Here is a 25,016-nt window from a genome sequence, read left to right as displayed (position 1 = left end):
GTCTCGCATTTCTGACCCTGGGCTTTGTCTGGAAAGAAGCCCAGCCCTCTTCCTCTCAAACTGTCCAAACGCGGCCCAGCTGCCATCTGGCTTAGTTTGCCTTGTGGCTTACCCCCACCCCAGAGAAGACCTGCCAGGCTGGTTAAGGAAGCGGGAGCCAGGCAACTTCATGCACCGCTCTTCCAAACAGTGGGCTCTCAATGGCGAGAGATCAAGGGTTGACAGTGTGGAGATGGCAAAGGTGCGAACCACCAGATAGGATCTGAACAGGTGGCATTGATAGCTAGGGATGGGTGAATCCCGAGCCACAGTCCCAGAGGCTCTCCACCCTACTGGGGCTCATGTGATACAATATTTTGTCTGGCTTAGATTTTATTCTGAGGCATCATATTCACTGGTCAAGAATCAGTCACTCAATTTGGCCTCAGGGAGGCAGTAAGTCAATCCTATGTTGTAGGTGTAGCCTGGGAGGTCCTCTCCAGTCAGTTGGGACACCTTTTCCCACTGCAATGACTGCAATGACCACAGGTACTCAGCACCTGGGGGCTCCCTGCAGCTCTTGGGCCAGACCAGACCCACGCTTGCGGGTAGAGGGGAGGTCAGATGGTACCTCCCTATGCCAGCTTGGCCCACTGCCTCCTAGCAGGATTCATCTGCCGGAGAAAGAGTGGACATGTCCTAGAAGGTGGGGATTCGCTCCATGCGGGCAAGTCAACAAAACCCCATGGTCAACACTATCAAAGGCAGACAAGTGATCTGAAAGCATCAGCATTAACACCTCCCCTTGGCCCACTGCCAGCCAGTGAGACAAGTGCAGGCTCTGTGCATTACTCAGGCCTGAAACCAAAGTGGGGAGGGATCAACACTACAACGGCCTTGCTCAAGAATGGAAGGTTAGAGACAGAGAGAGAGAGCTGGTAAGTGCGCCAGCCACAGACAATAGTTTCCAAATTATGGGATTAACAGCCACTTGTTAGAGGGAAGCCAGTTCCCTAACCTCTCCTAGGGTGGTATTAACCACCTTGGCCATCAATGGGCTCAGTCATTCCCCATTTGCGTTACAAGCTGTCAGGGGCATGGTGCCACAGATTTGAACCTCAGGGAGCAGAACTCCCAGAGACCTCTCCAGACAGACAAAGATCTGCTCCCTGGAGAGCAGCCTGCCAAGTCCTGATTCCACTGATCCTGTCCATGGAACAGATGGAAAGTTCTTTTCAGTGCAAGAGAGAGTTTTGGCAGTTGGGATTTGCCGGGTTCTCAGAGAACTCGGCATAGTTTTGATAGACACAGTTCCATCCACGGAATAGGGGAAGAGAAGAAAGCCAAGGCAACTGCCCAGCGTATGGAATGAAATTGACAAAACAGCTGAACCCTGGAAGGGCTGTGAACTCTTTACATCATGACATAGATAGAATAAAAACTGAAGTAAGAGCTCACAGCCTCATGTGTCAAAACAGCCATAAAGTTCCCCTGATCTGGACAAGACCTGCTGCCAGGCTGTCTGGCATTGAGTTATCGGGTGGACGGAACTGTGTCTGCTACAGTCGTTATTACCACATACCTGTGAGCGGTGGGTTCTCCTACCTGGCAGGTATGAAAGGCAGATGGTGAAAAGCTAAAGCAGCTCAACCAAAGGAGGAGCATGGCAGGGGTGTGTGTGCTGAGAGCAGACAGAGCCTGTTCCTTCACGTTCCTGGAACTTAGCATGCTTCCGTGTTGCCACTTTTGGGAGAAATCTGCACAGAGTGATAATTGCGATAACCGCATTGAATCTTGCCAATCAGGACTGAGGGGCATAGGCAAGACTGTGTGAGGGTCGCAGTGCTGGAGTAGCCAGGGGATTACAAGTCAGGACGGAGGGGCCCTGGCAGAGAGTAGGTGTGAGGGAAGCTTGCACAGAATGTGCCTGTTATGCCCTGTTAGCATTTCTCCAGTTTGAGCGCTGCTGCAGAATTCCTCCCTTCCTCCTGCTCCCTCCCTCTGTCCGCCTTCAGGACTCTGCCCAGACAGGTTCCTGACTCATCTCTATCACCCCAAACAACTGGAGGTTACGGGCCACGTTTTGTACAGTACATGCATTGGCTGTCCTGCTGTCACATGGGCTCTGGGCCCAGCCTTCACACTCCTGCCTCTTAAGGTCACTTCCACAAGGGATGAGATGTTAAGTACGCGTAAGGCTCACATGAACAGTACGTGCCATCCAGCGACCCATGCACACTCACAGCACAGAGGGCTGTTCCCCTCGCCTGGAAGCACCAGGGGAAACGCAGCAGGGGAGGGAAGTGGGGCAGGGAGGGAAAGGAACTCATTTATTTTTGTCTTTGTCATCTCATTTAGAGAAAGAGGACAGCTGCCTTGCCCTGAGCCCCTGCATTAACCAGGGAGCAGCCACAGCTGCTGGGGAATCCATCATGCTTCACCATAGGAACTGAAACCTCCATGGAATTCATGGAGCATAGAGAGATTTCGGCATACGTGTACATGCAGACAAGTGCACACATCTGTTTTTACAGAGGCACAGGCATGGGCCAACAGACAGAGGTATGTGTCTCTGCACACAGATGTATGCAGATGAGTATGTGCCCATGCATACTGGTACCACCCTTTACACATAACATGTACGTGGAGATGCAAGTAGCAGCACACTAATACACCACTCAAACACTCAAACAAATACACAGAGAGAGGCCCCTATCCCGATTTAGATCCAGTAAGCACAGCCCCAGAGCGACGCGCTATACAGTAGGGGGGCAGGATGGCCTGGGAATGCCTCCTGCTTATGCCCTGAGCAAGTGTGAGACAGACATAAGCTTTAGGCCACGAAAGCTTATGCTCAAATACATTTGTTATTCTCTAAAGGTGCCACTAGTCCTCCTCGTTCTTTTTGCGGGACGGTGATCATTCATGGCCCTGTCAGTCACCCTTTCTCCAGCAGGCAAGGCCTGACTCAGTGCATGATTCACTTTTGCTCATGGAACTGGGGGGGCTCTCTGGGTGTGCCTACACTGCAATTAGACACCCACGGCTGGCCCATGCCAGCTGACTTAGGCCCAGGGGCTGTTTAATTGCAGTGTAGACATTTGGGTTCAGGCTGGAGCCTGGGCTTTGCGACCCTCCCACCTTGCAGGGTCCCAGAGTTCAGGCTGCAGCCCGAGCCACCTCAGTTAAACGCCCCACGAGCCTTAGCCTCACTCAGCCGGCACAGGCCAGCCGCAGGTGTCTATTAGCAGCATAGACATACCATCCAAGTCCCTCTTGCAGCCCTGATGAGCTCCTCCATTCTTGCCCCATCCAGACACTGCAGTCCATCCTCAGCACGTCCAAAATGGCCACGGGGGCGTGGCAGCGCATCCTAATGCTCTCCATCCCTTCCAGCAAGGGCTGAACCTGTGGCTTCTTTAGCGCCCCCGGCTCCAGCTCCTGCTGACTCAGGAGAGCATCTGCAGGTGAAAGCAGGACTGCAGCATCAGGCCCCCCAGGAGCGTGAAGCCTGGATTTAAGCACAGGATCTGCGGCTAATCCACTCATGCCTAGCTCTCCCACATTGCAGCGCAATGCCAGCCCAATGCAGCGGGTATCTGGGGGAGGGGGAGTAAAAGGCACTGAGCTCTCCTATCTCAGGCAACCTAAGAGTGAGTCACCCACAATCTGATCTAGCAGGAGGCTCCTCTTCCAGCACAGGGATCTTTACCACCCTGTAACGCTCACAGACTGCGTGCAACCCCCTTCTGGCTGTCGCCACTGGCTGCTCCCCTGAGCTGCACCCAGCTGTTGACCCCATCATCCTGGGCATGGCCCATCTAGCTCCAAACAGGAACGTGAGCCAGCAATCTCCTGCAAATGTTGTTTCTGGATCATTTAGGAAACAATCAAGAACTGCTGAGCAGTGCAGCGCACATGGCAGGCCCCATTGGGCTGGGGGGATGGAGCAGGGAGCATGTTGTCATTGCTGTTGGTGCCATCCTACAGCTCAGAAGGCTCAAGCGCAACACTCGCTTCCATTTTGGGAGGTGATCCACAGCCTAGATCTCACTGCCAGGATACGGGTTCCCTGAAATTCAGTCGACAGCTCCTTAGCTCAGTTTCCTCCCATAACTCCTAATTACAGCCCTTGGGAGGAATTCTATGGGGTAACCCATTTGTGGTGTTTACACCCTCCACTATAGTGGTCATCTTCCACCTGTAGATGGGTACAAATCCCTCAATCAGGGATCAGCTCTAATGGAGGCGCATTGAACGATGCTACAGGACGCACAGACAAAGTCACCGAGTCTCAGCCTGCGATCCGTTGCTCCCAGAGTGCTGTCTGAGCTTGGCGCAAGGAGAGTGGCACTGCCCCGGTAGCCTGGGTGGCCAGTGGGATCGGGAATGCACGACTCCGATCAATGGCTCAAAGCCAACCCAGGTCAACAGTGATTAAGTTGTAACCATCTGAAGGCTGCTTGGTTGCCTATGTGAAAAGCCTGTCCAGTTTCAGTGCAGCTTGTGGTGGACTGGTATCTAGACAACAGCTAGTAGCTGCAGCCCGCAGCAGCATAGCTGGGAAGCTGGCGCTGTTCTACAGAGGACTCTAGTTTTCAGGTTTGAAGGGCCGTGCCATAGTTGTGGGGTGGGTGGCCAGGCCGTAAACACAGGGGGAGTGCTGTAGGTCGAGACTGAGGTGCATCTGGAGAGCTGTGGGGCGGAGGGGGCAGAAGTGCTGCTGGCCAGGTGGCGGATCATTGGCACAGAGGTGAAGGAGCTGCAGGTCAAGCAAGGGGCGTGTACGGCTCATCCTGGGATCATGACCGGCTCTGCCCAGGGACACTGGTCCTTTTTCATGAGAGAGAAAATTCACCAAAACCTTGCCCCCCGTCCCCGACTCCAGAACCCACAAAGATTGGCCCGGCTCCCACTGACAGTATCCAGGTGCGTCTTCCCTGCCACAGTCCTGGCTCTGAAGCCAGACACGCAGAAGTGCCCTTGCCCGGCCGCCTGCACCCACCAGCACGCCCTGCTCCAAACGGAGTGAGAACACACTTGTCGTTCTGGACAGTTGATTACATAAAGCTGTCGGGACTGTTTAATTTAAGCTTGGATTCATCATCTGCAGCTTGTTTCCATCCACTGGACACCCGCTTCCCCCCCAGAGTACATATAAACTCTGCCTAGGACAAGCTCCCGCCAAGAGTATATTTGGGAAGAGGTTTATAGCTTGGGGCCGTTATCCCTTGTACAGGGGAGCCCTTGCTTGGTTTCTATCCTAGGGTGGAGTGGCGGAGAACCTGCTAGGCCTGCATTGCCAGGATACTGCTGGGAGAAAGATGCCCCTGCTGGAGTCCTCACTGATATGGGCAGGGCACTGCTGTGGGAAGCAGCGCCTGCTGCGGGGCCCCTAGTCAACACGTGCTGGGGAGGGGGGGGCGCAGAAGCGCCCACAGCTGCATGCCCAGTTGGCTGTGTGGAGAAGCTCAAAGTGCCTCTTTGGCATGGAGTGGATGGACACTGCTGTGTGGGGAAGCCCACCAGGGAGCTGTGCTTCCAGCATAAGGACTGCCAGGGGAGGGGAGAAATCGGTGAGCCAACTTTAGTTGAAAATGATCTTTGACATTCTGTTTCCAGAACTGAAGGAGACCCTAACAAAGCAAATGCCAAGCTGGGGGAGGACTACCCCACACAGACACCATGGAAGCTAACTTCACTGCACCCCTTAATCACACAACCCTGAGCTGCCACAACGCCCTGCCCATGCCCCTCAGTCCTGACCTGCTGCACTAATAGTGCCACAAACATAGGCATTGCTGCTCCTGAAGGAACAGTGAAGCCTGGCATCCTGCCTCTGATGCTTCTGAGGAAGGTGCACAGACCTGGAGCCTTGTAATTTCCCCACCTAGCTAGTGTAATGATGGGTGCTCCTTTTATTCCTTTAAGTGCCTAGACCTTTTTGATCCTGGGTATACTGTTTGCCTCAATAACATCCTGCAGCAGGGAGTTCCACAAGTTGCATTAAAAGACTGCTACAGTAGACACTGGGAGCAAAAAAGACAGAACAAGGGCAGTAGAGAGAAAAATGGCTTTCCTAAGCCTTTTGCACTGTAAGAAGGATTTATATCCAACAATATCAAGGCAAAGAAGCATTGGCTTGAAGCTGCCTTGAATTAAGTCCTGGGATAGTATAGAGCACTACTTCTCAACCAGGAGTACGTGCACCCCCTGGGGGTACTCAGAGGTCTTTGAGGGGGTACATCAACTCATCTAGATATTTGTCTGGTTTTACAACGGGCTACTTAAAAAGCATGAGCGAAATCAGTACAAACTAAAATTTCATACAGACAATGGTTTGTTTATACTGCTCTATATATACACTGAAATGTAAGCACAATATTTATATTCCAATTGATTTATTTTATAATTATATGAAAATGAGAGAGTCAGCAATATTTCAGTAATAGTGTGCTGTGACACTTTTTATGTCTGATTTTGTAAGCAAGTAGTTTTCAAGTGAGGTGAAACTTTGGGGTACACAAGACAAATCAGACTCCTGAAAGGGGCACAGTAGTCTGGAAAGGTTGACAGCCACTGATATAGAGGGAACAGGGAATCCATTTTTGTAACTGTGCTTCCTTTGCCCTGTACCTTTTAGCAATGACTGCCCACCTGCTTTGGGTTAAATATCACTGGCTGTTTCCTTTGCCTTTTTGCAGACTTTGAGCCATGTTCACGGCTAGCACAAGTAGGTGAAAGTCTCCTGGACTCGTATCCTTTATAGCAATAGTGAACTGGCCCTCTTGCAGGGGAGGGCAGTTGTCCTCTATTATTTGGATTTCATTTTGAGGCCTGATCCTGATCCCAGTGGGAGTTTCCCCTTGACTTCTGGAGACGCAGGATTGAACCTTGGCACAGGGTATCCACCAGCCCCTTTATTTCATCCCCTGGAGGTGGCGTGTGAAACACACCAGCTCCCCCACCCAATCCACAGGGCTGTCATTCAGGCGCAATCCTAGGCTGTGGAGGGTCAGGGCTCTGCTCCATCTGCCCCCCCCCCCGCCATCCTGCAGCCACCTAGGACCATCTTGGGGCATCAGGTCACTCAGGGCTCCCTCCCACTGCTCAGCGCTGTCCCCAGACAGGCACATTCCATTTATAGCAGCCTGCAATTACCAGCTAGCGTTTTCCCAAGGCTTCCAGCAACCAGTGAACACTGACAGGAGTCTCAGGCCAGCCCCAGCCCTGGCCTTGTGATGAGCACTGGGTTTGCTCTGCCCAAACCCCTGGGGGGGATGTGGGGAGCATGCAGGCTGAGCTCCGCTGTCTCAGCTTCCTGGCCAGGATGCTGGAACATGTGCAGGTTTTAGTCCATCAGGAAAGGGCACGATGCACATACACCCAGCTCACAGGAGAGGCAGCTCCAGGCCGAGGAGGGGGAAATGCAAGCATTGCTGTATGTAGAGGAGGATATAATATATTACATGAGATAGAACATCCGTACAATTTACTCTGGGGGGGGAGGGGGAACTCATCAGGACAGAATGCAGTATGTGCATCTAGCTGCCAACCTCTATGCTGTTATCCAGGGCAACCTCCCTGCTTAGCGGTACTCCAGGCATTGCCCAGGCCCAGAAGAGCCACTATGGTGGGGATACACCTGTTGCTGCTCCTGCATGGTGCTGGAACAGCACCCCCCCACACACACACACACACTTCCTTTCTTCACTACTGTTGCTCATTTTATTTGTTGCCCCCAAGCCTCTCTTCTTCCCCCTTGCAGAGGGGACAGGTGGCCCAAGCAGCAGCCGCTCTGGGGGGATGGCAGGAAGAAATGTGGTCATGAGGGTGGAAAATGGCTCTTTGATGCCAGCCTTTCAAAGCCCCGGCACTGAAGTGGTGAATCAAAGGAGAGAGAACAGTAATGGTCTGGCTACACTGCAATTAAAACCCCACAGCTGGTACAGGCCAGCTGATGCAGACTCCAGAGGCTCCAGCTAAGGGGCTGTTTAACTATGGTGTGGTCCTAGAGCCTGAACATCTACATCATCCACCCATGAATTGTGGGAGATGTCCTCTGACCTTTCTGGGTGCGTGGTGGGGAAATTGTGGGAAGGAATTGGAGGACTAGTGTCACTCAAGAAGTATTAACCTGCATAGAATATCAGGGTTGGAAGGGACCTCAGGAGGTCATCTAGTCCAACTGCCTGCTCAAAGCGGGACCAATCCCCAATTTTTGCCCCAAATCCTTAAATGGCCCCCTCAAGGATTGAACTCACAACCCTGGGTATAGCAGGCCAATGCTCAAATCACTGAGCTATCCCTCCCCCTCCTCAACATGACACTGAGCATGTTAGCAGCTGTGCGGGGGCAGGGGGGGGGGAATTGTGTTCTCTCAGGCTGTACCCATCCACCCCCCCCCAGGCGAGCCAAACCAAGTAAAAAGCACTGGAGTTAAGGGTGGGTGTGTGACAGGTCCATCTGCCCCGCTGTAGCCACTGCCTACACCAATGGGAAGGGATTCTCCCATTGGCACAGGTAACCCACCTCCCCAAGAGGTGGCAGCTAGGGCAGGGGAAGCATGGTCTACACCAGGGATTAGGTCAGCAGAGATCAGTCTCTCAGGGGTGTGGATTTTTCTCCCTCCTACTGTAGACCAGGACCCAGTACTGCAAACATTGTCACATTGCTTGCACACATGCCAGTGCTGCTGCAATACAAGCCTATCTCTGCAGGACGCTCCCATGCACAGGGTCTGGCTGCCTTGCCATCTGGGTAAGATGCAAGAGGTACCTTTTTGAGCAGGCTTTTCAATAGCTGCAGCCTGCAGGCATTAGATTCCCCGGCTAGTGCACTCTGTGATCTTGGGATTCCTCAAGGACAGAGGTGACTATGCTGAGGGAAGGGGGACACCTGCTCCCCATCCCTTGGAAACTGTTTGGCTCTGCTGTAAAATGACTGAAATCCTATAGGGATGGGCACCTAAACATTCGGGCATCCTAAAAACATCATTAATGATGCCACAGTGCAGCACTGTGGGCAAGTCCCTTTCCCTTGCACCTGGGTTTACTTAGCCAGCTTGAGCTCTACAGAACAGGGATTGTCTCTGCATAGTGCATAGCACAACAGGGCCCTGATCTTGGCTGAGGTCCTCAAGGTGCTATTTTAATAGCAAATGAATAATGATGAAAAAAGGAAGAAGGAGGGTCCAGGGAACTACAGGCCACTCAGCCTCACCTCAATCCCTGGAAAAATCATGGAGCAGGTCCTCAAGGGATGAATTCTGAAGCACTTAGAAGAAAGGAAAGTGATCAGGAACAGACAGCATGGATTCACCAAGGCAAGTCATGCCTGAGTAACCTAATTGCCTTCTATGACGAGATGACTGGCTCTGTGGATGAGGGGAAAGCAGTGGATGTGTTATTCCTTAACTTTAGCAAAGCTTTTGATACAGTCTCCTACAGTATTCTTGCCAGCAAGTTAAGGAAGTATGGGCTGGATGAATGGACTATAAGGTGGATAGAAAGCTGGCTAGATCGTCGAGCTCAACAAGTAGTGATCAATGGCTCCATGTCTAGTTGGCAGCTGGTATCAAGCGGAGTGCCCCAAGGGTCAGTCCTGGGGCCGGTTTTGTTCAATATCTTCATTAATGATCTAGAGGATGGCATGGATTGCACCCTCAGCAAGTTTTCAGATGACACTAAACTGGAAGGAGTGGTAGATATGCTGGAGGGTAGGGATAGGATATAGAGGGACCTAGACAAGTTAGAGGACTGGGCCAAAAGAAATCTGATGAGGTTCAACAAGGACAAGTGCAGAATCCTGCACTTAGGACAGAAGAATCCCATGCACTGCTACAGACTAGGGACCGAATGGCTAGGCAGCAGTTCTGCAGAAAAGGACCTAAGGGTTACAGTGGACGAGAAGCTGGATATGAGTCAGTGTGCCCTTCTTGCCAAGAAGGCTAACGGCATTTTGGGCTGTATAAGTAGGGGCATTGCCAGCAGATCGAGGGATGTGATTGTTCCCCTCTATTCAACATTGGTGAGGCCTCATCTGGAGTACTGTGTCCAGTTTTGGGCCCCACACTACAAGAAGAATGTGGACAAATTGGAAAGAGTCCAGTGGAAGGCATCAAAAATGATTGGGGGACTGGAACACATGCCTTATGAGGAGAGGCTGAGGGAACTGGGATTGTTTAGTCAGCGGAAGAGAAGAATGAGGGGGGATTTGATAGCTGCTTTCAACTACCTGAAAGGGGGTTCGAAAGAGGATGGAGCTAGACTGTTCTCAGTGGTAGCTGATGACAGAACAAGGAGTAATGGTCTCAAGTTGCAGTGGGGGAGGTTTAGGTTGGATATTAGGAGAAACTTTTTCACTAGGAGGGTGGTGAAGCACTGGAATGGGTTACCTAGGGAGGTGGTGGAATCTCCTTCCTTAGAAGTTTTCAAGGTCAGGCTTGACAAATCCCCTGGCTGGGATGATTTAGTTGGGATTGGTCCTGCTTTGAGCAGGGGGTTGGACTAGATGACCTCCTGAGGTCCCTTCCAACCCTGATATTCTATGCTTATTAAGCAATGATTCTGCCACTGACTTGCTGTGTGGGTTTGGGATTCTTTGTGCCTTTCCATACTGATTGTACTCCCCCATCAGTCCAATGAGCCTGACCCTCAGGTTTAAAGCCCTCTGTACAAGGAGTTCCGTAGTTCAGAATGCTCCTGGTTGGGTGGGGCTGTGAATAGGAATGGGAGGGTGGGATTTCAGCCCCACTCCTACAGGGATCAGCTGTTGGAGAATTGATGGAGCTGGAGAATTGATTCCCTTTAGATATTGCCTGACAGCTTGTCCACAGGGGAGGATTTGTGCTGCTCTTCCCACACCAATGCAACACCACACGTGCAAGTGGTTTTTACAAAGGTGCAGCATGCCTGCGCTGGGGTTTGTCCCACAACTCCTCTGCTGGTGCCAGAGTTTCTATTGCCACTGATGCAATTAATTCTCAGATGCAATTAATTCTTTGCTGGCCCAAGCCAGCAAAGCCGAGTGGATTGTTTTTTAAAAAGATTTTTTTTTTTAAAAAATTTTAAATTAGATTTTTTTATTTAAAATCAGACATTTTTTATTTTGTTACTTACATTATAGCATTTTTCTTTTTAAAAATAAACCTGTTTAAAAGGAAATCTGATTTTAACCCAAAATATGTTAAGGCCGAAACTTATTGGCGTTTAGTTGTAAATGCGAAACATGCTTTGATAAGAGATGTTTATGTGGCCAAAAAGTTTAAAGTTGTTTTGTTTAATAAAAATAAATTGTATTTGCCATTGTGTGTTTAATTCAATTCCAGTTACCATCCTAATGCAGCTCGGCCCAAATAATGAGCCAAAAGCTAATTCTGCTGTAAATAAGCAATATATCATTCACCATTTCCAAACATACTAAAAGTGTACAAGTAACAAGAATCTGAAAATAATAAGCTACAGAATTGCTTAAATAAATGTTTATAGTTATTGTGTACCCTCCGACGTAGCAAAAAGTTGTAACGTGTCTAGTGCAAAGACTCTAGTTTTAAATCAACATGTTTTAAATGATTACATCAACCAGTGAGAATGCACATTTCTTTAGGAAGTAACTGAAATGCAAATGGAAAAGTTCATTATAACCAATGAGTTAAATCAAGGCTTCCTACCTGATGATTTAAATCATGATTTCAATCACTGACTTCAATCACCTTGACTTAAAACAATCTCCCAGGCAGCAGTGAGAACTGCAGGGGCTCAGCACATGCAGGCCAAGAGCCCAGATTGTTCAGCCCTGCTAAATGCATGGCCAAAAGAGATGCAAAATTCCTTCCTTTCTGTTTTCAGCTGGAAGTGGCACCAGAATCTCTCCCAGCAGAACATGCTCCCTGGAGGGAGGAGCAGCTTTCCCTGCTGAGAGAGGAGCCCCCGGCCAGAGAATCCACCAACATGCCAGCCCTGGTCTTTAGCAGGCGGCACCTCTCCACTGCCCCTGCCCTGCTGACTTGGATTCTCCTGCTGAGCGTTGGGAATGGTGGTGCCTGGAAGCAAGGTGTCCCTCGCCTTCGCCTCTCATACAAAGGTAGGGGGGAGCCTGTGGCTGATCAGCCCTGCAGTCAGAGCCAGGATTTCCTTGGGGTTCATGCCCAGTTCAGAATGATCTAGAAGTAGCATCAGGTAGCCAAGCTGACTGGCAGCTAGTGAGGCCAGGGCTGGTGGGAATGGGTGGGGGGAGGAGGATCTGGACTATAGGGTTTGGGTAGGGCCAATGTCAGCCCTACAATGGGGCTTCTTGCCCTGCAGTAGTTGTGGCCAGTGAGGCACCAGAACCCGACAGAGGCTGAGCTCAGCTGACTGCAGTATGGCCTGGGGGGACACCAGCATGGCCAGAGAGCTCAGAAAATGCCACTACCCCAGGGGGCTCAGGCAATGCCCATCTATCTGCTGCTGTCAAGGATGGGGGTTGGAAAGGGAATGGCCCAGAGGGGAAGTCTCGGGCTGCCCTTGGGGCACAGGAGGGGATCTAAAAATACCCCATTTCACCCTGAGACTCAGCGTACAGTGCTTTATAATGTTCCATGTACTGTGTAACGCACAGGGGCAGGGCCAGCCCTCACCATGGGGAAACGTCACACACTGCAGGAGGCCTTGGGCAACCTCTAGCTACACAGGCCACACAACAAAACACGTTGTTCAATTGCATGGGGGAAAGCGTACGGACTTCAGTGTGAGGGCGGGAACAGAGTCAGCCTGAGTTCACCTGGGAGGAAGCATGTCTAGTGGTTAGAGCAGGTCATTGGGAATCTAGAGAGCCAGCTTCTGCCACTGACTCAGTGCATCGCCTCAAGCGAGTCACTTAACTCAGCTTTGTGAGGCTCAGTCAACCAAGACCCAATACATGGATGCATCCGGGGTATGCATGTGGTACAGAGCTCTGTGGGGGCTCCCTGCAACCCCCACCCCAGGACTCTTATGGTGGGCCAGGGAGGAACTGGGGGATCTGCAGGCTACACAGCTCCACTGCCCAGCACCCTGCAAGGAAGGAGCAATGGCGGCCCAGAGAGGTAGCAGCAGCTATGGAGCAGAGTCATTGCTGCACTACGGCCTGGGGCAAGGGTTCCTACTCAGTGCCCAGCCTATTTACTCCAGCTGTGTGGGGGGGAGTGAGGATTCACCCTTCGTGCTGCCGGAGTTTTAGCTCTTGTCACAGCCCCAAATTCTTCTCTGTAGGGGTGAGTTCACACACCACAGCGTCAGCCCTCGGCCTCTCTGCTGAGGCTCCCAGCACAGCTGCGGGTTTGTGAAATGGGCACACATCCACAAGGAACTGGACTGAAACCCTCAACTGGTCTCACAAAGGGGCCACCAGACAGGCATCATGCTGAGTTCCTTTTAGGGACACAGGGATTGCCAGACTGGCTCACTCCCAAGGTCCATCTAGCCCAGCGAACTGGAGGCCAGCACCAGATGCTGCAGAGAAAGGTGCAAGAATCTGGTGCTTGGTAGTGAGAGCTTGGCTCAAACCATGGGGGCTAATATCACTTCCAGAAGCTTTGCTCTCAGTTATGTTAACTAGCTAGCCTCGTTATCCATATAGACAGTTCTTAACTTCCTGGGGCAAGACAAGCTGATTGTACATTGGGGGAAAGCTTGGGTCAGTTTTGGATTTCCCACCTTTCCGTTTCATTGACGGTCCCCTTGTTCACGTGTCATGAGGCAGAACAGAAGTTTCCAGTCTCCCTTCTCTATCCCTGTCAAGGTTCCTTCCCCACTCTGAACTCTAGGGTACAGATGTGGGGACCTGCATGAAAGACCCCCTAAGCTTATTCTTACCAGCTTAGGTTAAATACTTCCCCAAGGTACAAACTTTGCCTTGTCCTTGAACCCTATGCTGCCACCACCAAGCGTTTTAAACAAAGGACAGGGAAAGAGCCCACTTGGAGATGTCTTCCCCCAAAATATCGCCCCCAAGCCCTACACCCCCTTTCCTGGGGAAGGCTTGATAAAAATCCTCACCAATTTGTACAGGTGAACACAGACACAAACCCTTGGATCTTAAGAACAATGAAAAATCAATCAGGTTCTTAAAAGAAGAATTTTAATTAAGGAAAAGGTAAGAGAATCACCTCTGTAAAATCAGGATGGTAAATACCTTACAGGGTAGTCAGATTCAAAACATAGAGAATCCCTCTAGGCAAAAAACCTTAAGTTACAACAAGACACAAAAACAGGAATATACGTTCCATTCAGCACAGCTATTTTACCAGCCATTAAACAAAAGGAAATCTAACTCATTTCTAGCTAGCTTACTTACTAACAGAAGTTCTGAGACTGCATTCCTGATCTGTTCCCAACAAAAGCATCAAGCAGACAGACAGACCCTTTGTTTCCCCCCACCTCCCGATTTGAAAGTATCTTGTCTCCTCATTGGTCATTTTGGTCAGGTGCCAGCGAGGTTACCTTAGCTTCTTAACCCTTTACAGGTAACAGGATGTTGCCTCTGGCCACAAGGGATTTTATAGCACTGCATACAGAAAGGTGGTTACCCTTCCCTTTATATTTATGACAATCCCATTCATGGTTTTATAGCCTTTCATAGACACGTAGGGCTGGAAGGGACCTTGAGAAGTCCTGCACTGTGGCAGGACCAAGCAAACCTTTATTACATCCCCTCCTATTCATCTCCTTTCTAAGGAGACAATCCCAATCTTTTCAGTCTCTTCTGAGGAGAGCTGTTCCAGGCCCCTCCCTGAACCCCTGCTAATTCTGCAACTGGACCACATCTGCCCTTGACCTTCTTTCAGCTAGTGACATAAAGATGATTTGTCTAGTTATTTATACTGCACTCATCACCGGGGTATGCAAGCACCCATCCTAATGGTGCGATATTTCGATGCCACAGCTACTGACAATACTTTTACGTTCATGTACCACATAGCCCCTTTCAGCCAAAAGGATTCTGAAGCATTTTACAGACTCTGTGGAGGGCTCCAAGGCCCAACAATGATATGCAGCCACCTCTGGTATAGAATGCACTAGCTCGTGAACAGCACACAGCAAAACTACACAACAGCTTAGAGGATGGGGGAGTGAAGACTAATCTGCATAGCTTACTCATGAGTTGGGATCCAGCCAGGCTGCTGGAATTCAGCATTCCTGCTCAGGAAAACCAGCATGGGCTTGTAAGGCAGAGGCCCAACTCACCAGCCAGTGCCTCCGAGACCTCGCAGCCTTCATTGCCTTTCAGTCTCTTTTCTTCAGGACTTGGCTTCTGCTTTTTCCAAGTAAAACAGTTTAACCTTAGCTCCACATGTAAATCAGGACCTTCCCCTGACCCAGGGTCTCCTGTTGGCCGCTCTCCCACGCCCCAGGCCTTTTGCCTGGGAATTAAGGCAAGCTGCTCTACTCCCTTCTGCTGGAGATGGCTTTACACCCTCAGGCCGCCCTTTATACTCCCGCAGGCCTGGCTCTGAGTCACAATCTTCTCCTACGTGACCGCCTACAGCTCAGCCTGAGTCAGGGCTCTTTAATGACAAAGTGGTCGGGATGCTCTCTGATTTTCACCCAGCAGCATCATAGCACACCCTAGCTCCATGCTGGGCCATTGGATCAGTGCAGACACAGATGAGCACCACTTACTGAACTGCCCCACCAGCAATGCTACCATAGCCAGGCTTCCTTGGAGGCCTCCCATCCAAACTCCAGCCAGGCACAAGCCTGCTTAGTTCACACTAGCTGAGGACAGTGGTTCTGCTGCAGGAAGAACTCGGATGACGGTGGTGGCCTCAGGGCAGAGGTGAGGACCACGGGTGGCACGTCAGGGCAGGGCAGGGATGACACCTGTGACCATAGGTCTCCTCTCACTCCCAGAGAAGAGAGCCAGTTGCTTGGCTGTCTAATTGAGGTGCAAGGGGGACTTAGACTGGATGCTCATCAAACACAGAGCTCCTGGACGCCAAGCCTGAGGTAATGGCCCACTGGCTGTGGTCTAGGGGTGATACGCTCTCAGTACAGAACTGACTGGGCAGAGACTGGCACTCAAGCCGGGAGATGCCTTGGGGGTTTGTGGGGAGCCACCAGAACTCAGGCTTGAAACCAAGGACCACAAGGGAGTGGGGGGAGAAGTTGGCCCTGGTCAGGGCTGCCTGCACACACTGTCTGCCACGCAGCATCCGGTGAGGAAGCACAATGCTCCAGAGCAGGTCACCGCTGGGCGATTGCCAGCATCGATAACACGTCTCAGAAACACAATGGCTAGATCTTCCTTTCCTTGGCCAGGCGGGAGCAGAGATTGTTTGGAGGAGAGGACCGAGGAGGGCTTCCTTCTTCAAAGCCAGAACAGCCCTCGTGCTGTGGGCAGAGCTGGGAGAGGAAGCTCCCAGCCTCAGGCCGGCTTGGGGACAACGCAGACAATGGCAGGAGGTGTGACTCACAGACTACACGTAGCAGGGTCAAGGCCACAACGGCCTGACAAGTCTAGGTTTCAAAAACCCCAGAGGAAAGAAACCTCCCAGACTCCCTCCGCCCCAGAGCCTCTTGGGAGCTGAGCTATCGTCAGAGCCCCGCAAGGGGGAGGGGCGTGGGCTGAATGGGGGTGGGGAGAAACACAGACAGGCTTTCAGAAAGGAAATGACAGACCTAAGGCAGGGAGAGCAAAGGAAGGATGGTGCACAGGGGAACACGGCGCAGAACAATAAGGCTAAGCAGCAATATGACCCCTCACACCATGATAACGCCATCAGACGGCTTATAATAGAATGCCGGCCTTTCTGAGAAAATCCACGCAACTGCTCCTGTGACAGACGTGGGAGGGCCTGAACTAGGGACCTCCAGAGCTGAAAACATAAGCTGCCTGAACTCTGGGGCTGCTGCAACACCTCGTATCCCATTGATAGTCACAGCGGGGGACCCGTACCACATGCAAATCAGTAAGGTACATTACTGGACGGGAAGCACTCCCAGCTTCTTGGTGTTTGGCCTGCGCTGATCGGCATTCAGAAAGTGAATGCTACTTCAATCTGCTTCAGACAGGCCAGCGCTGAAGCCAGCTGAAATCCTGGACTGGGCTGTGTCTTTCTATCTGGGATGGTGTCGTTACTCTGGGCTTATATATCAGCAATGAGGTTACACCTTAACACTGCGTGGTCTGCTCTTAACGTAGAGGGCTGAACGTTCCAGGCGACTGGACGCGGGCTGCAGAGCCCTTTGCCTGCAGGTCACTGGTTCACAGATTGTTAGGGGCTGGACGTTGTTACCATTGGCTGGTTGGTTGGTGGTGTAGGCGCACAGTGTGTTCATGGGCCTCATTCCTGTTCCCAGCAGGCAGTTATCCGTATCACACACCACTAAGTGGCCCCAATGGACTCCTTTCACACTGGCAGCAAAAGGCTTGATTCAAATCCAGACTGTCCCCAGGCTTTTGGGGTGTTCGGCTCAGGGTTTCAGTGCTGGCCCGTCTGCGATGGGGAGAGAGAGAACGCTCTCCGAGAAGAGCAACACTTCAGGCCCGGGAGGCACTCGGATGCCCTCGTGGTGAGCACAGTTCAGGGGAAGGTTGGGTAGAGATGCTCAGCAGGCTGCAGTGATTATGGGGGACCTGGCCAGGAATGTAAATATGCTTGAGGGGATACCGATGCCTCATCTGCAGATAAGGAGCGGGTACCTGGGCTCTCCCAGCCACACACAGTGGGGATCTCCCTGCTCCACCCCTTTCCCAGCCCCCTCAGACTTCCTGTTTAACTGAACAGTTCCCTGCCCAGGTTTGTTTCATGAGTAGGACAAACTGGGTCAGATTCCCACCCACCTCTTCATGAAGGGAATGGGACAAGCCAAGCTACAGGGAGGAGGATGTGAAACTAGAGATCATGGCGATGAAGTTAATGCTGCAAGTGCGGGACAATTCATCCTGCCTGGAAGCCAGATTGAATCTTAGCCCCAAAGAACACAGCGGGCCTGAGCGAACCCCATCATGAATCCTGGCTGACCTCTCCCCTGCCCACGAGGGAGGTCAGAAGGTGAAGCAGTGCTAATGGGAGCATCCTGGGCTCTATCGCCCTAGGGACCTCATTGCATTACTCTGGTTAATTAAGCAGGGTGGGGGAGTGTATTGGATAAACCTTTGACCTGCCCCTGCCCCTCACTCTGTTCTGTATCCTCAATGGACCTGGCCTACATTTCACTCTGGGTGAGCAGGGTCAGGGGAGCAGCCCTGCCTCCGGGGAAACATCCAGCCTTTTCAGAGGCCGGTGAATGCCTTGTGGCTCTGGGTCCTGCCCAGCTCCCGCCTGGGGTCACTCACAGGGCAGCGATCATCAGCTTGGGGGAGGGTGAGTTCCCCACTCTGGCTCATTCGGACTGTGCTCACCTGCCCCGTTCCAACAAACACTCCAGATTCCCTAGGCAGATTTGAAAAGTTTTGTCCTTGGCATGGGGGTGGGGAAAGCACACAGAGGTCGCCAGGCTGCAGCCAGGTAAACGGCACTGGAGATACAGCTAGCAAGTGATGATGCCAGCCGTAAGAAAGTGCACGGTGAAGAATGCCTCCCCTGGCTAGTTATAGGACACTCCCAGCAAGAATGGTTAGTGCCAAGGAACTTCCCTGGCTCGCTGTGTATGAAATGACAGGCCCGGTCATTAGCCAGGCTGAGCTGGGCTGAGCCGGGGAACTGATTTGCCATTGAACTGCCTTGACTGAAGCTTTCTCTTCGTACAGAGACTGAGAACCAGCACCTGCCTGCTGCAAATGCTGCGGCTGCTCCTTGCCCTGCTGGGCTGAGCAGATGTCAGTGGAATTTCCAGCTCGCTGCAGTTGTCCTGAAGAAAAAGAGGTCCTGGCTTCCCCTGTCCCCTGGGAATGGGGCGACAGGGAAAGAGAAATAGTCTACAATCCCATGGCCTGTTTTAGCATGTCTCTCCATGCATCCCATCTCAGGCACCCGTGCCCCCACATACACAGATCCACACCTGCACAGACACATGCTGGCGTGCTTGCTTCCCAGACAACCAAGTTCATCCCATCTTTGTGGATTTCAAGGTCCTGCACAGATTCTCCCAGACCTAGGACTCGCATCTCATCTCCTACGCATCCCCAGCCCCGTCACTCAGCCAGTAACGCCTGCCTCGTCTCCTCTCTTGTTTCCTTCTTCCACTCCTGTCTTCTGACCTTCCCCCAAGCCCCTTCAGCCTCGCATGACCTCGCAGTGCAGTGGGCCAGCACTCTCACCTCAGTCAGATTCCTCCAAGAGACATAGGAAAGTGATTGGTTAAGGGTTTTAAATGCCCTAAGGTGACTCTTCCCTCTGGGCCTCCCATCACTTCTTGTCTGTTTGCATCAGTCTTCTACTGAGTAACCTCTCCAGGGCAGCGGCTGCTTTGACGTTTGGGTTTTGTACAGCATGTGGTCAGCACTTAATCAGAGCAAAACTCCATGCACATCCCTGGAACAACAGGGGGTGGATTTGGCTGTGTCCCCCAGACTGATACATGTCTCGTTAATGCCCATGCAGCCCCCTATCCAGGCTCAGGCTAGATTGGGCAATGTTTCAGGGACGATTAGCCAAGGTGGAAGATTTCCCCCACCCCACCCCAAGCACCCCTGGAACTCAGCCAGGAAGGGGGAGCCAGACAGGCTCAGAAGTGTCCCCACAGGTGAAGATGAGGTGGTTGTGGGCAAGAGAGAGAGTACGGCCAGACGGCCTTATGTCGCTGCTCCCCATGTGCGTCCATGTCTCCTATTTGCTTTGCAGCCAGACGAGCGATTCCTGCTGCTAGCCAAGGGGGATGTTATAGCAATGGGAGAGCGAGCTGGGTTCCAGTCCAGCTCATGCCTAGGGCACTCAGTCACCACTCGGTCCATCGCCTTGGCTGTTGCGTGCAAACAGAACCGGGGGGAAGAGGAGGATCGGGAGCCTGGCAGTGGCTGTCCAGTCCTGCCCCCTCGCCTGAGGGCACTCACCCTGCTAGCACTTTCTCCAAAGCAGCACCGAGTCCGTGCTCCTGTGTCCGCTGGTGGGGTGGCAGGAGGAGTGGGAGGTAGAGCAGTGGGCTTTGCGCTGTCTCCTCTGCTTCGTTCAGCCAATGTTGCTCCCAGGAATCTTGCCATCCGGGGCTTGGCCTGTCAGCAAATGGCTGCTCTAAAAGCTACTTTCTGCGCTGGACTAATCCAGAGCTTAACCTCCCCTACAGTTTCAAGTGGGAGGGGAAGAGCTGCCAGATCCCCGCTGGCTCAGCAGTCTGAAGGCACGTCTGCTGAGGGACACTGAGGCTGAGGAATGGTGCAGGATGGACCAAGGCGCAGTAGGGGGAGGTTAAGAGTGTAAGCTCCCCGGGCCAGGGACTGGCTGGCTCTGTGCAGAGCAAAGCATGTGGTCAGTGCTTAGCAAATAAAGGAGAAGACAAGCAGGGGCAAAGTCCTGCCAGTGTGCAGAGAGGCTGGGGACTGGGGAATACTCTCCCTAGAGAAGCGGTGACAGCCCCATCCATTGGGACGTTAGCGGTAGAGCAGAACAGACAAAGTATTGGAACATGCCCCTGCAAACGGATTCCACGGTGCAATGGCGCCAGGAAATCACCTCCTGGGGCCTTGCCACCTCCCGTTTCTGTGCTGCTCTCACCCGCCTGTGTCAAGGGCCCTCTGGCATCTCCCCCGAGCCAGCCTGGGCCAGGGCTGGGGAACGCTGCGGTTCCCCAGGACAGAGAGGGAGATGGACCTAGAAGCTGTCGAGATTCCACTTGACCCAGGAGGTGGGGCCCAGCTCACCTAGGGAAACGAGTCCTGCAACACCACAAACAATCACCCCGCAAATCAAGCAGCAGCCACCGGTTTAATACAGCCTTTAATTTCAAGGCTACTTTCACCAGGGGAATGACTGAGGGCTTTTATATAGAAACTCCACTGAGCCTGTGCTCAGGGATCCCTCTACTAGAAATGCAAAATGGACCCGTGCTGCATTCTCAGCCCGCAGTGCCCGGGGAACAGGACTGGGGAGAATTGGGGATTTGCTGCAATGGTTAAAATTCTTCCAGGCCCCATGGCGCCATTGAACTGCAAGGTCAGTGACACTCGAAGCTGAGCTGCCATGACCCTGGGTGGGCCCAACTATAGCAGCTGCTTGTCTCCTGTGGGGCCAGCCAGCTGTCCTGACCTGTGGGACACTCCGCTCTCTGGGAGGGAACAGCAGGCCAGGACTGCCAGAGGCCACACTGGTTACTGGCCAGACGTGGGCTGGGCCATCTTGCCCTGGTGTCGGGGAAAGGGCAGCTACTAGCAGTGCTTGCTGTCTCCCATGGGTGGGGGCAGGGGTAATGCTTGCTATCCCCTGGGGTAGTGCAGTCCTTCCCCAGGGCGCACAGGTATGGTGTTCATGGTAGCAAGGACTCCTCCGGGGTCGGGGTAAAGAGGACTTTCCCGGGGAGAGTGTGGGACCGGGTGGGATAGTGCTCACTATCTCCTGGGGGAGGGATGTGGTCAGGGCTCCCTCCTGTGTATGGGGGTGACAGATCCCTCCCCCTCTGCTCTGCAGACCTGCTGAGATCCAACAGCTCCCGCCTGTTGCTGGGCTCAGGGGATGGGCTGGCCTTCCAGTCCTTCCTGGTAGATGAGACCAGGGCGTGGCTGATGGTGGGAGCCAAAAACCACATCTTCCTGCTGCATCTGGACAGGCCAAATGAGGAGCCTCAGAAGGTCAGTGCCGGGTGGGCATGGAAACGCGGTCCCGAGGCAGCCCGGCTTAACCCTTCCCAGCAGCCTGGGGAGCCGGGAGCACAGCTCTGCGTGCCGGAGGGGGCACCGGTACTGCAAAGTCAGCGACCAGAGGCCTGTTATACACTGCCATGGGGGGGGGCATTACACCCAAGAGCATGCAAGCCCTGGGGTACACTGCAGCCCTCAGGGTGGCATTTGCTCATTCACATTGCCCCACGGAGCGGCACCGCTGGCTGGCTGGGCTGTGATTGTGTGTACTGACACGCACCTGCCCTTGCTTAGCACATGTCAGGGAAGCAGGATGGAGCATGAAGCACTCTTGGGGAGCAGCTCCAGCCCCCTTTGCGCAGCCCGACTGGTGCAGGACCACGGAGGAGGAGAGAGGAGGCTGGAGCAACGCTCCCAGGCCGGTGCTTTCTCTTGCAGGTTTTCTGGCCAGCCCGCAAGGAGCAGGCAGAGCGCTGCCGGCTTGCTGGGAAGAACGCAGAGGTAAAGCAGGACCCCAACATCCTTGTTCAAAGCTCAGTGAGCCCAGGCCCAGGCAGGAATCTGCCTGACCCACGTGAGTCCACCCTGCCGAGAGCAGGAGGCTCATGGATCTGCAGCCAGCGGGAGCTCAGGCTGCCGGCACAGCTCCCTTAGACCCAATGTAACCTTTAACAATGGGGACAGTAAGCATACAGCTTTGGGCGGGGCCACCAGGCCACTGGCCTTGTCCCCATGGCTAGTGTTAGCCAGACATCGCCCACTCTTCTGGGCATCAGCAGACCTATGGGGAAGTGTACAGCAAATGGCACCAGGGCGTTCCCGTGCCCTGGGGAGGGGACATGCTGGAGACCAGTGTTAGAAGAGGTGAGGGGGCTCCAGGGGCAGGATCTGGAGCACAAAGGCCCAGGGCAATGGTGCTGGCGTTTGAAGGAACCTTTTCTTCCCGAGCAGACAGAATGTGCCAATTTCATCCGGCTTCTCCAGCCGTTCAACAGGAGCCACGTGTTTGCCTGTGGGACTGGCTCCTACCAGCCCATCTGCGCCTTCGTCCAGCTCGGATCCAGGGCACAGGTGAGAGAGACCCTGGAGGGTGAATTTGCCTGGGCCAAGGGCAGTGAGAAGATCCCAGGGTGTGCCTTCATCCCCACTGGGCTCCATGATGAATCCCAGGGTACCCACTCTCTCCTCTCTGGTGGGCCATGAGGAATTGCAGGGAAGGGGCGCACCTAGCTCAAGGAACCTGGTAGCACGTTTTGTGCAGGTGGCATGAAGGACCTCAGGAGGGGGGCAGCATGAAGGGGCCTAGGAGAGGGTGCTCACTCCCCTTTCTCCCCCAGCAGCAGGAGGGAGGCATTCCTGCAGCGGGACCCTGGGGCACACACACCCCTCGCAAGGGTCAATCCTCTCCAGACATCAGCTGCTCCCAGGCCAACAGCAGCTGAGCGACCCAGGCCAGGCCCTTAGTCTCTGACCAGATGAGCTTAACTTGGCCAGCTTGGGTTGGTGCCCAGCAGCATCCCTGCCTGATCATACCCCCAAGACCTTCCCTGTATTATGAGCTCTTAGGGAACAGGGACCATGTCTGCTTCTGCCCCCGGCCCCGTGAACACACCCATCCGATCCATACTAAGTGCTGCTAACTTGGCAGTGGCCGGCCAAGCAGGCCCAACATGGCTCAGACCCCAGCATACAAGCAAGTGCATCTGACACCACGTGGACTTTGAAATCTGGCAGGACTGCCCCAAAGCCGCTCAGATCAGTTCACTCCCAGCCTCTGCCTGGGCCAAAATCTCCCCTTTAACCCCTGCAGGAGCCGGGGGGCTCCCCAATACAGCTGGTGGCCAACTCTGTGGAATCTGGGAGAGGCAAGTGTCCATTCAGCCCCCACGAACCTTTCACTGGGCTACTCATAGGTAAGAGGAATTGGGGGGGGGGCAGGAAGAGGGGCCTAGATACTGTGGTGATAGGCGCATTAGAAATGAAGAAGGGTTAGACAATCAGCTCCATCCCCTGCCAATGATTCCTAACCCACATCCCGAATTCAGCTGTGGTTTCTGCCAGAGTGGAACCTGCAAGCTCCCTTTCACGGGGGAGCTCAGCCAGATTCCCAGGCAGGTGTGAAAGGCCAAGGCAGGATGTTAGCGCTGACAGGGACTAGGCAAGGAGTGACTGGCTGCACAGCGTCATTACAGCTGAGCTACTTACCTGGCACAGCTGATCTGGGGCTGGAACTACAAGCTGCCCAAGCTTGTGACTAGCTAGATCTAAGAGTGGAAGGCCCATCTGTCCGACAGCAGCTGAAGGCTGCCAATCTTGGTTCTGGAGCGTGATAGAGGCACTAGATTGTGCAGGAGGAGGCTGTAATAAGACCCTCTCCTGGCCCAGGGTGGTAGGTAAGGAAATTGGCATTCCCTGCCGAGCGATGAAGGGAATTGGTTTCATCTGCCCTGTATTTAGTTATTGCTAAGCTGTTGGTTCGTTAGGTGTTCGTTCTTGTTTTAATGCCGGAGAATTTCCAGCCCTCATTGCGTGGAGTGGAGTATTTACCTGGGGTTACCGTACTCAGCCAGCCAGTCCAAGATGCTGCCCCTGGCTCCATGGCCACCCACAGTAGCTCGTCAGAGCCGGCACATGTACCTCTCCCCACGCTGGGAATTACGCCTTCAGCCGCAGCGTAGTCATACCCTCAGAGCACCTCAATCTCCCTCCCCAGCGACTACCTTGCACAGCCTGCCTTCAATTCGCAAAGCATTCACAGGGGAAGGCGGCAGATCCGCAGCAACCTTGGCCCCCTCTGAGACTCGCTCCTGAGCCGGGAATGCACAGGCCGCCTGGAGAAAAACCGACCCTCGTTCGGGGGCTGTGATTCTAGTTTTTATTCAAGCCCCTGCAAGGAAATCTGCCGTTACCTTGTCGCGGTCAGCTCATAGCTCCTCGGGTGAGGCTGACCCATGGCACAGTGCCCCGTAACCTGGTCTGTGCCTCCTTCCCCCGGGGTGGGACTGAGGGAGGAGCTGGCTAAGTCAAAGCACCCGCCGGCTCTGCTAACCCATGCTTGCCTCTCTGAGCTCAGACGGGGAGCTGTATTCGGGCACCTCCAGCGACTTCATGGGCAGCAGCGCCGCCTTCTTCCGGACCCGAGTTCACAAGGCTGCCCAGAACTACATCCGGACAGAACAGAACCAAGATCACTGGCTAAATGGTACAATGTGGGGCTGGGATATAGCCTGGCTGGGGGGGCCGTCCTACCCGGCAACATAATGGACTTAGCACTGCTGGGGAAGAGATGCAGGTGCCACATTTCCGGTGCTGCTGCAGGGGAGCAGGGGCTTGGTTTTCTCTCC

The 25,016-nt window shown here is 53.3% G+C and overlaps 2 protein-coding genes across 3 annotated transcripts in view; one reads left to right on the top strand and one right to left on the bottom strand.

The window, feature by feature from the left end:
* Positions 1 to 25,016, bottom strand: part of ACY1 (aminoacylase 1) — a 455,667-nt gene that overhangs the window by 418,315 nt on the left and 12,336 nt on the right. The window lies entirely within an intron of this gene.
* The window catches only part of LOC140914519 (semaphorin-3D-like), a 53,018-nt gene that overhangs the window by 18,249 nt on the left and 9,753 nt on the right, over positions 1 to 25,016 (top strand). Inside the window, exons 1-7 of one of the 2 annotated variants that reach the window (XM_073352505.1) lie at positions 12,047 to 12,063; positions 17,301 to 17,513; positions 18,694 to 21,663; positions 22,111 to 22,173; positions 22,624 to 22,743; positions 23,483 to 23,585; positions 24,746 to 24,874. In XM_073352505.1, coding sequence (XP_073208606.1) covers positions 21,442 to 21,663; positions 22,111 to 22,173; positions 22,624 to 22,743; positions 23,483 to 23,585; positions 24,746 to 24,874 — 637 coding nt within the window. In that variant the 5' untranslated portion in view covers positions 12,047 to 12,063; positions 17,301 to 17,513; positions 18,694 to 21,441. Of the gene's footprint in view, positions 1 to 11,828; positions 12,064 to 17,300; positions 17,514 to 18,693; positions 21,664 to 22,110; positions 22,174 to 22,623; positions 22,744 to 23,482; positions 23,586 to 24,745; positions 24,875 to 25,016 lie in introns of those variants that run through there. The other variant, XM_073352504.1, reaches the window with a different exon arrangement.

Source organism: Lepidochelys kempii, chromosome 7 (genome assembly GCF_965140265.1).
Source record: "Lepidochelys kempii isolate rLepKem1 chromosome 7, rLepKem1.hap2, whole genome shotgun sequence".
In the NCBI taxonomy this organism is placed as follows: Eukaryota; Metazoa; Chordata; order Testudines; family Cheloniidae; genus Lepidochelys; species Lepidochelys kempii.
The sequence above is the reverse complement of the archived record's forward strand: the minus strand, read 5'-3'. Positions and strand labels throughout refer to the sequence as shown.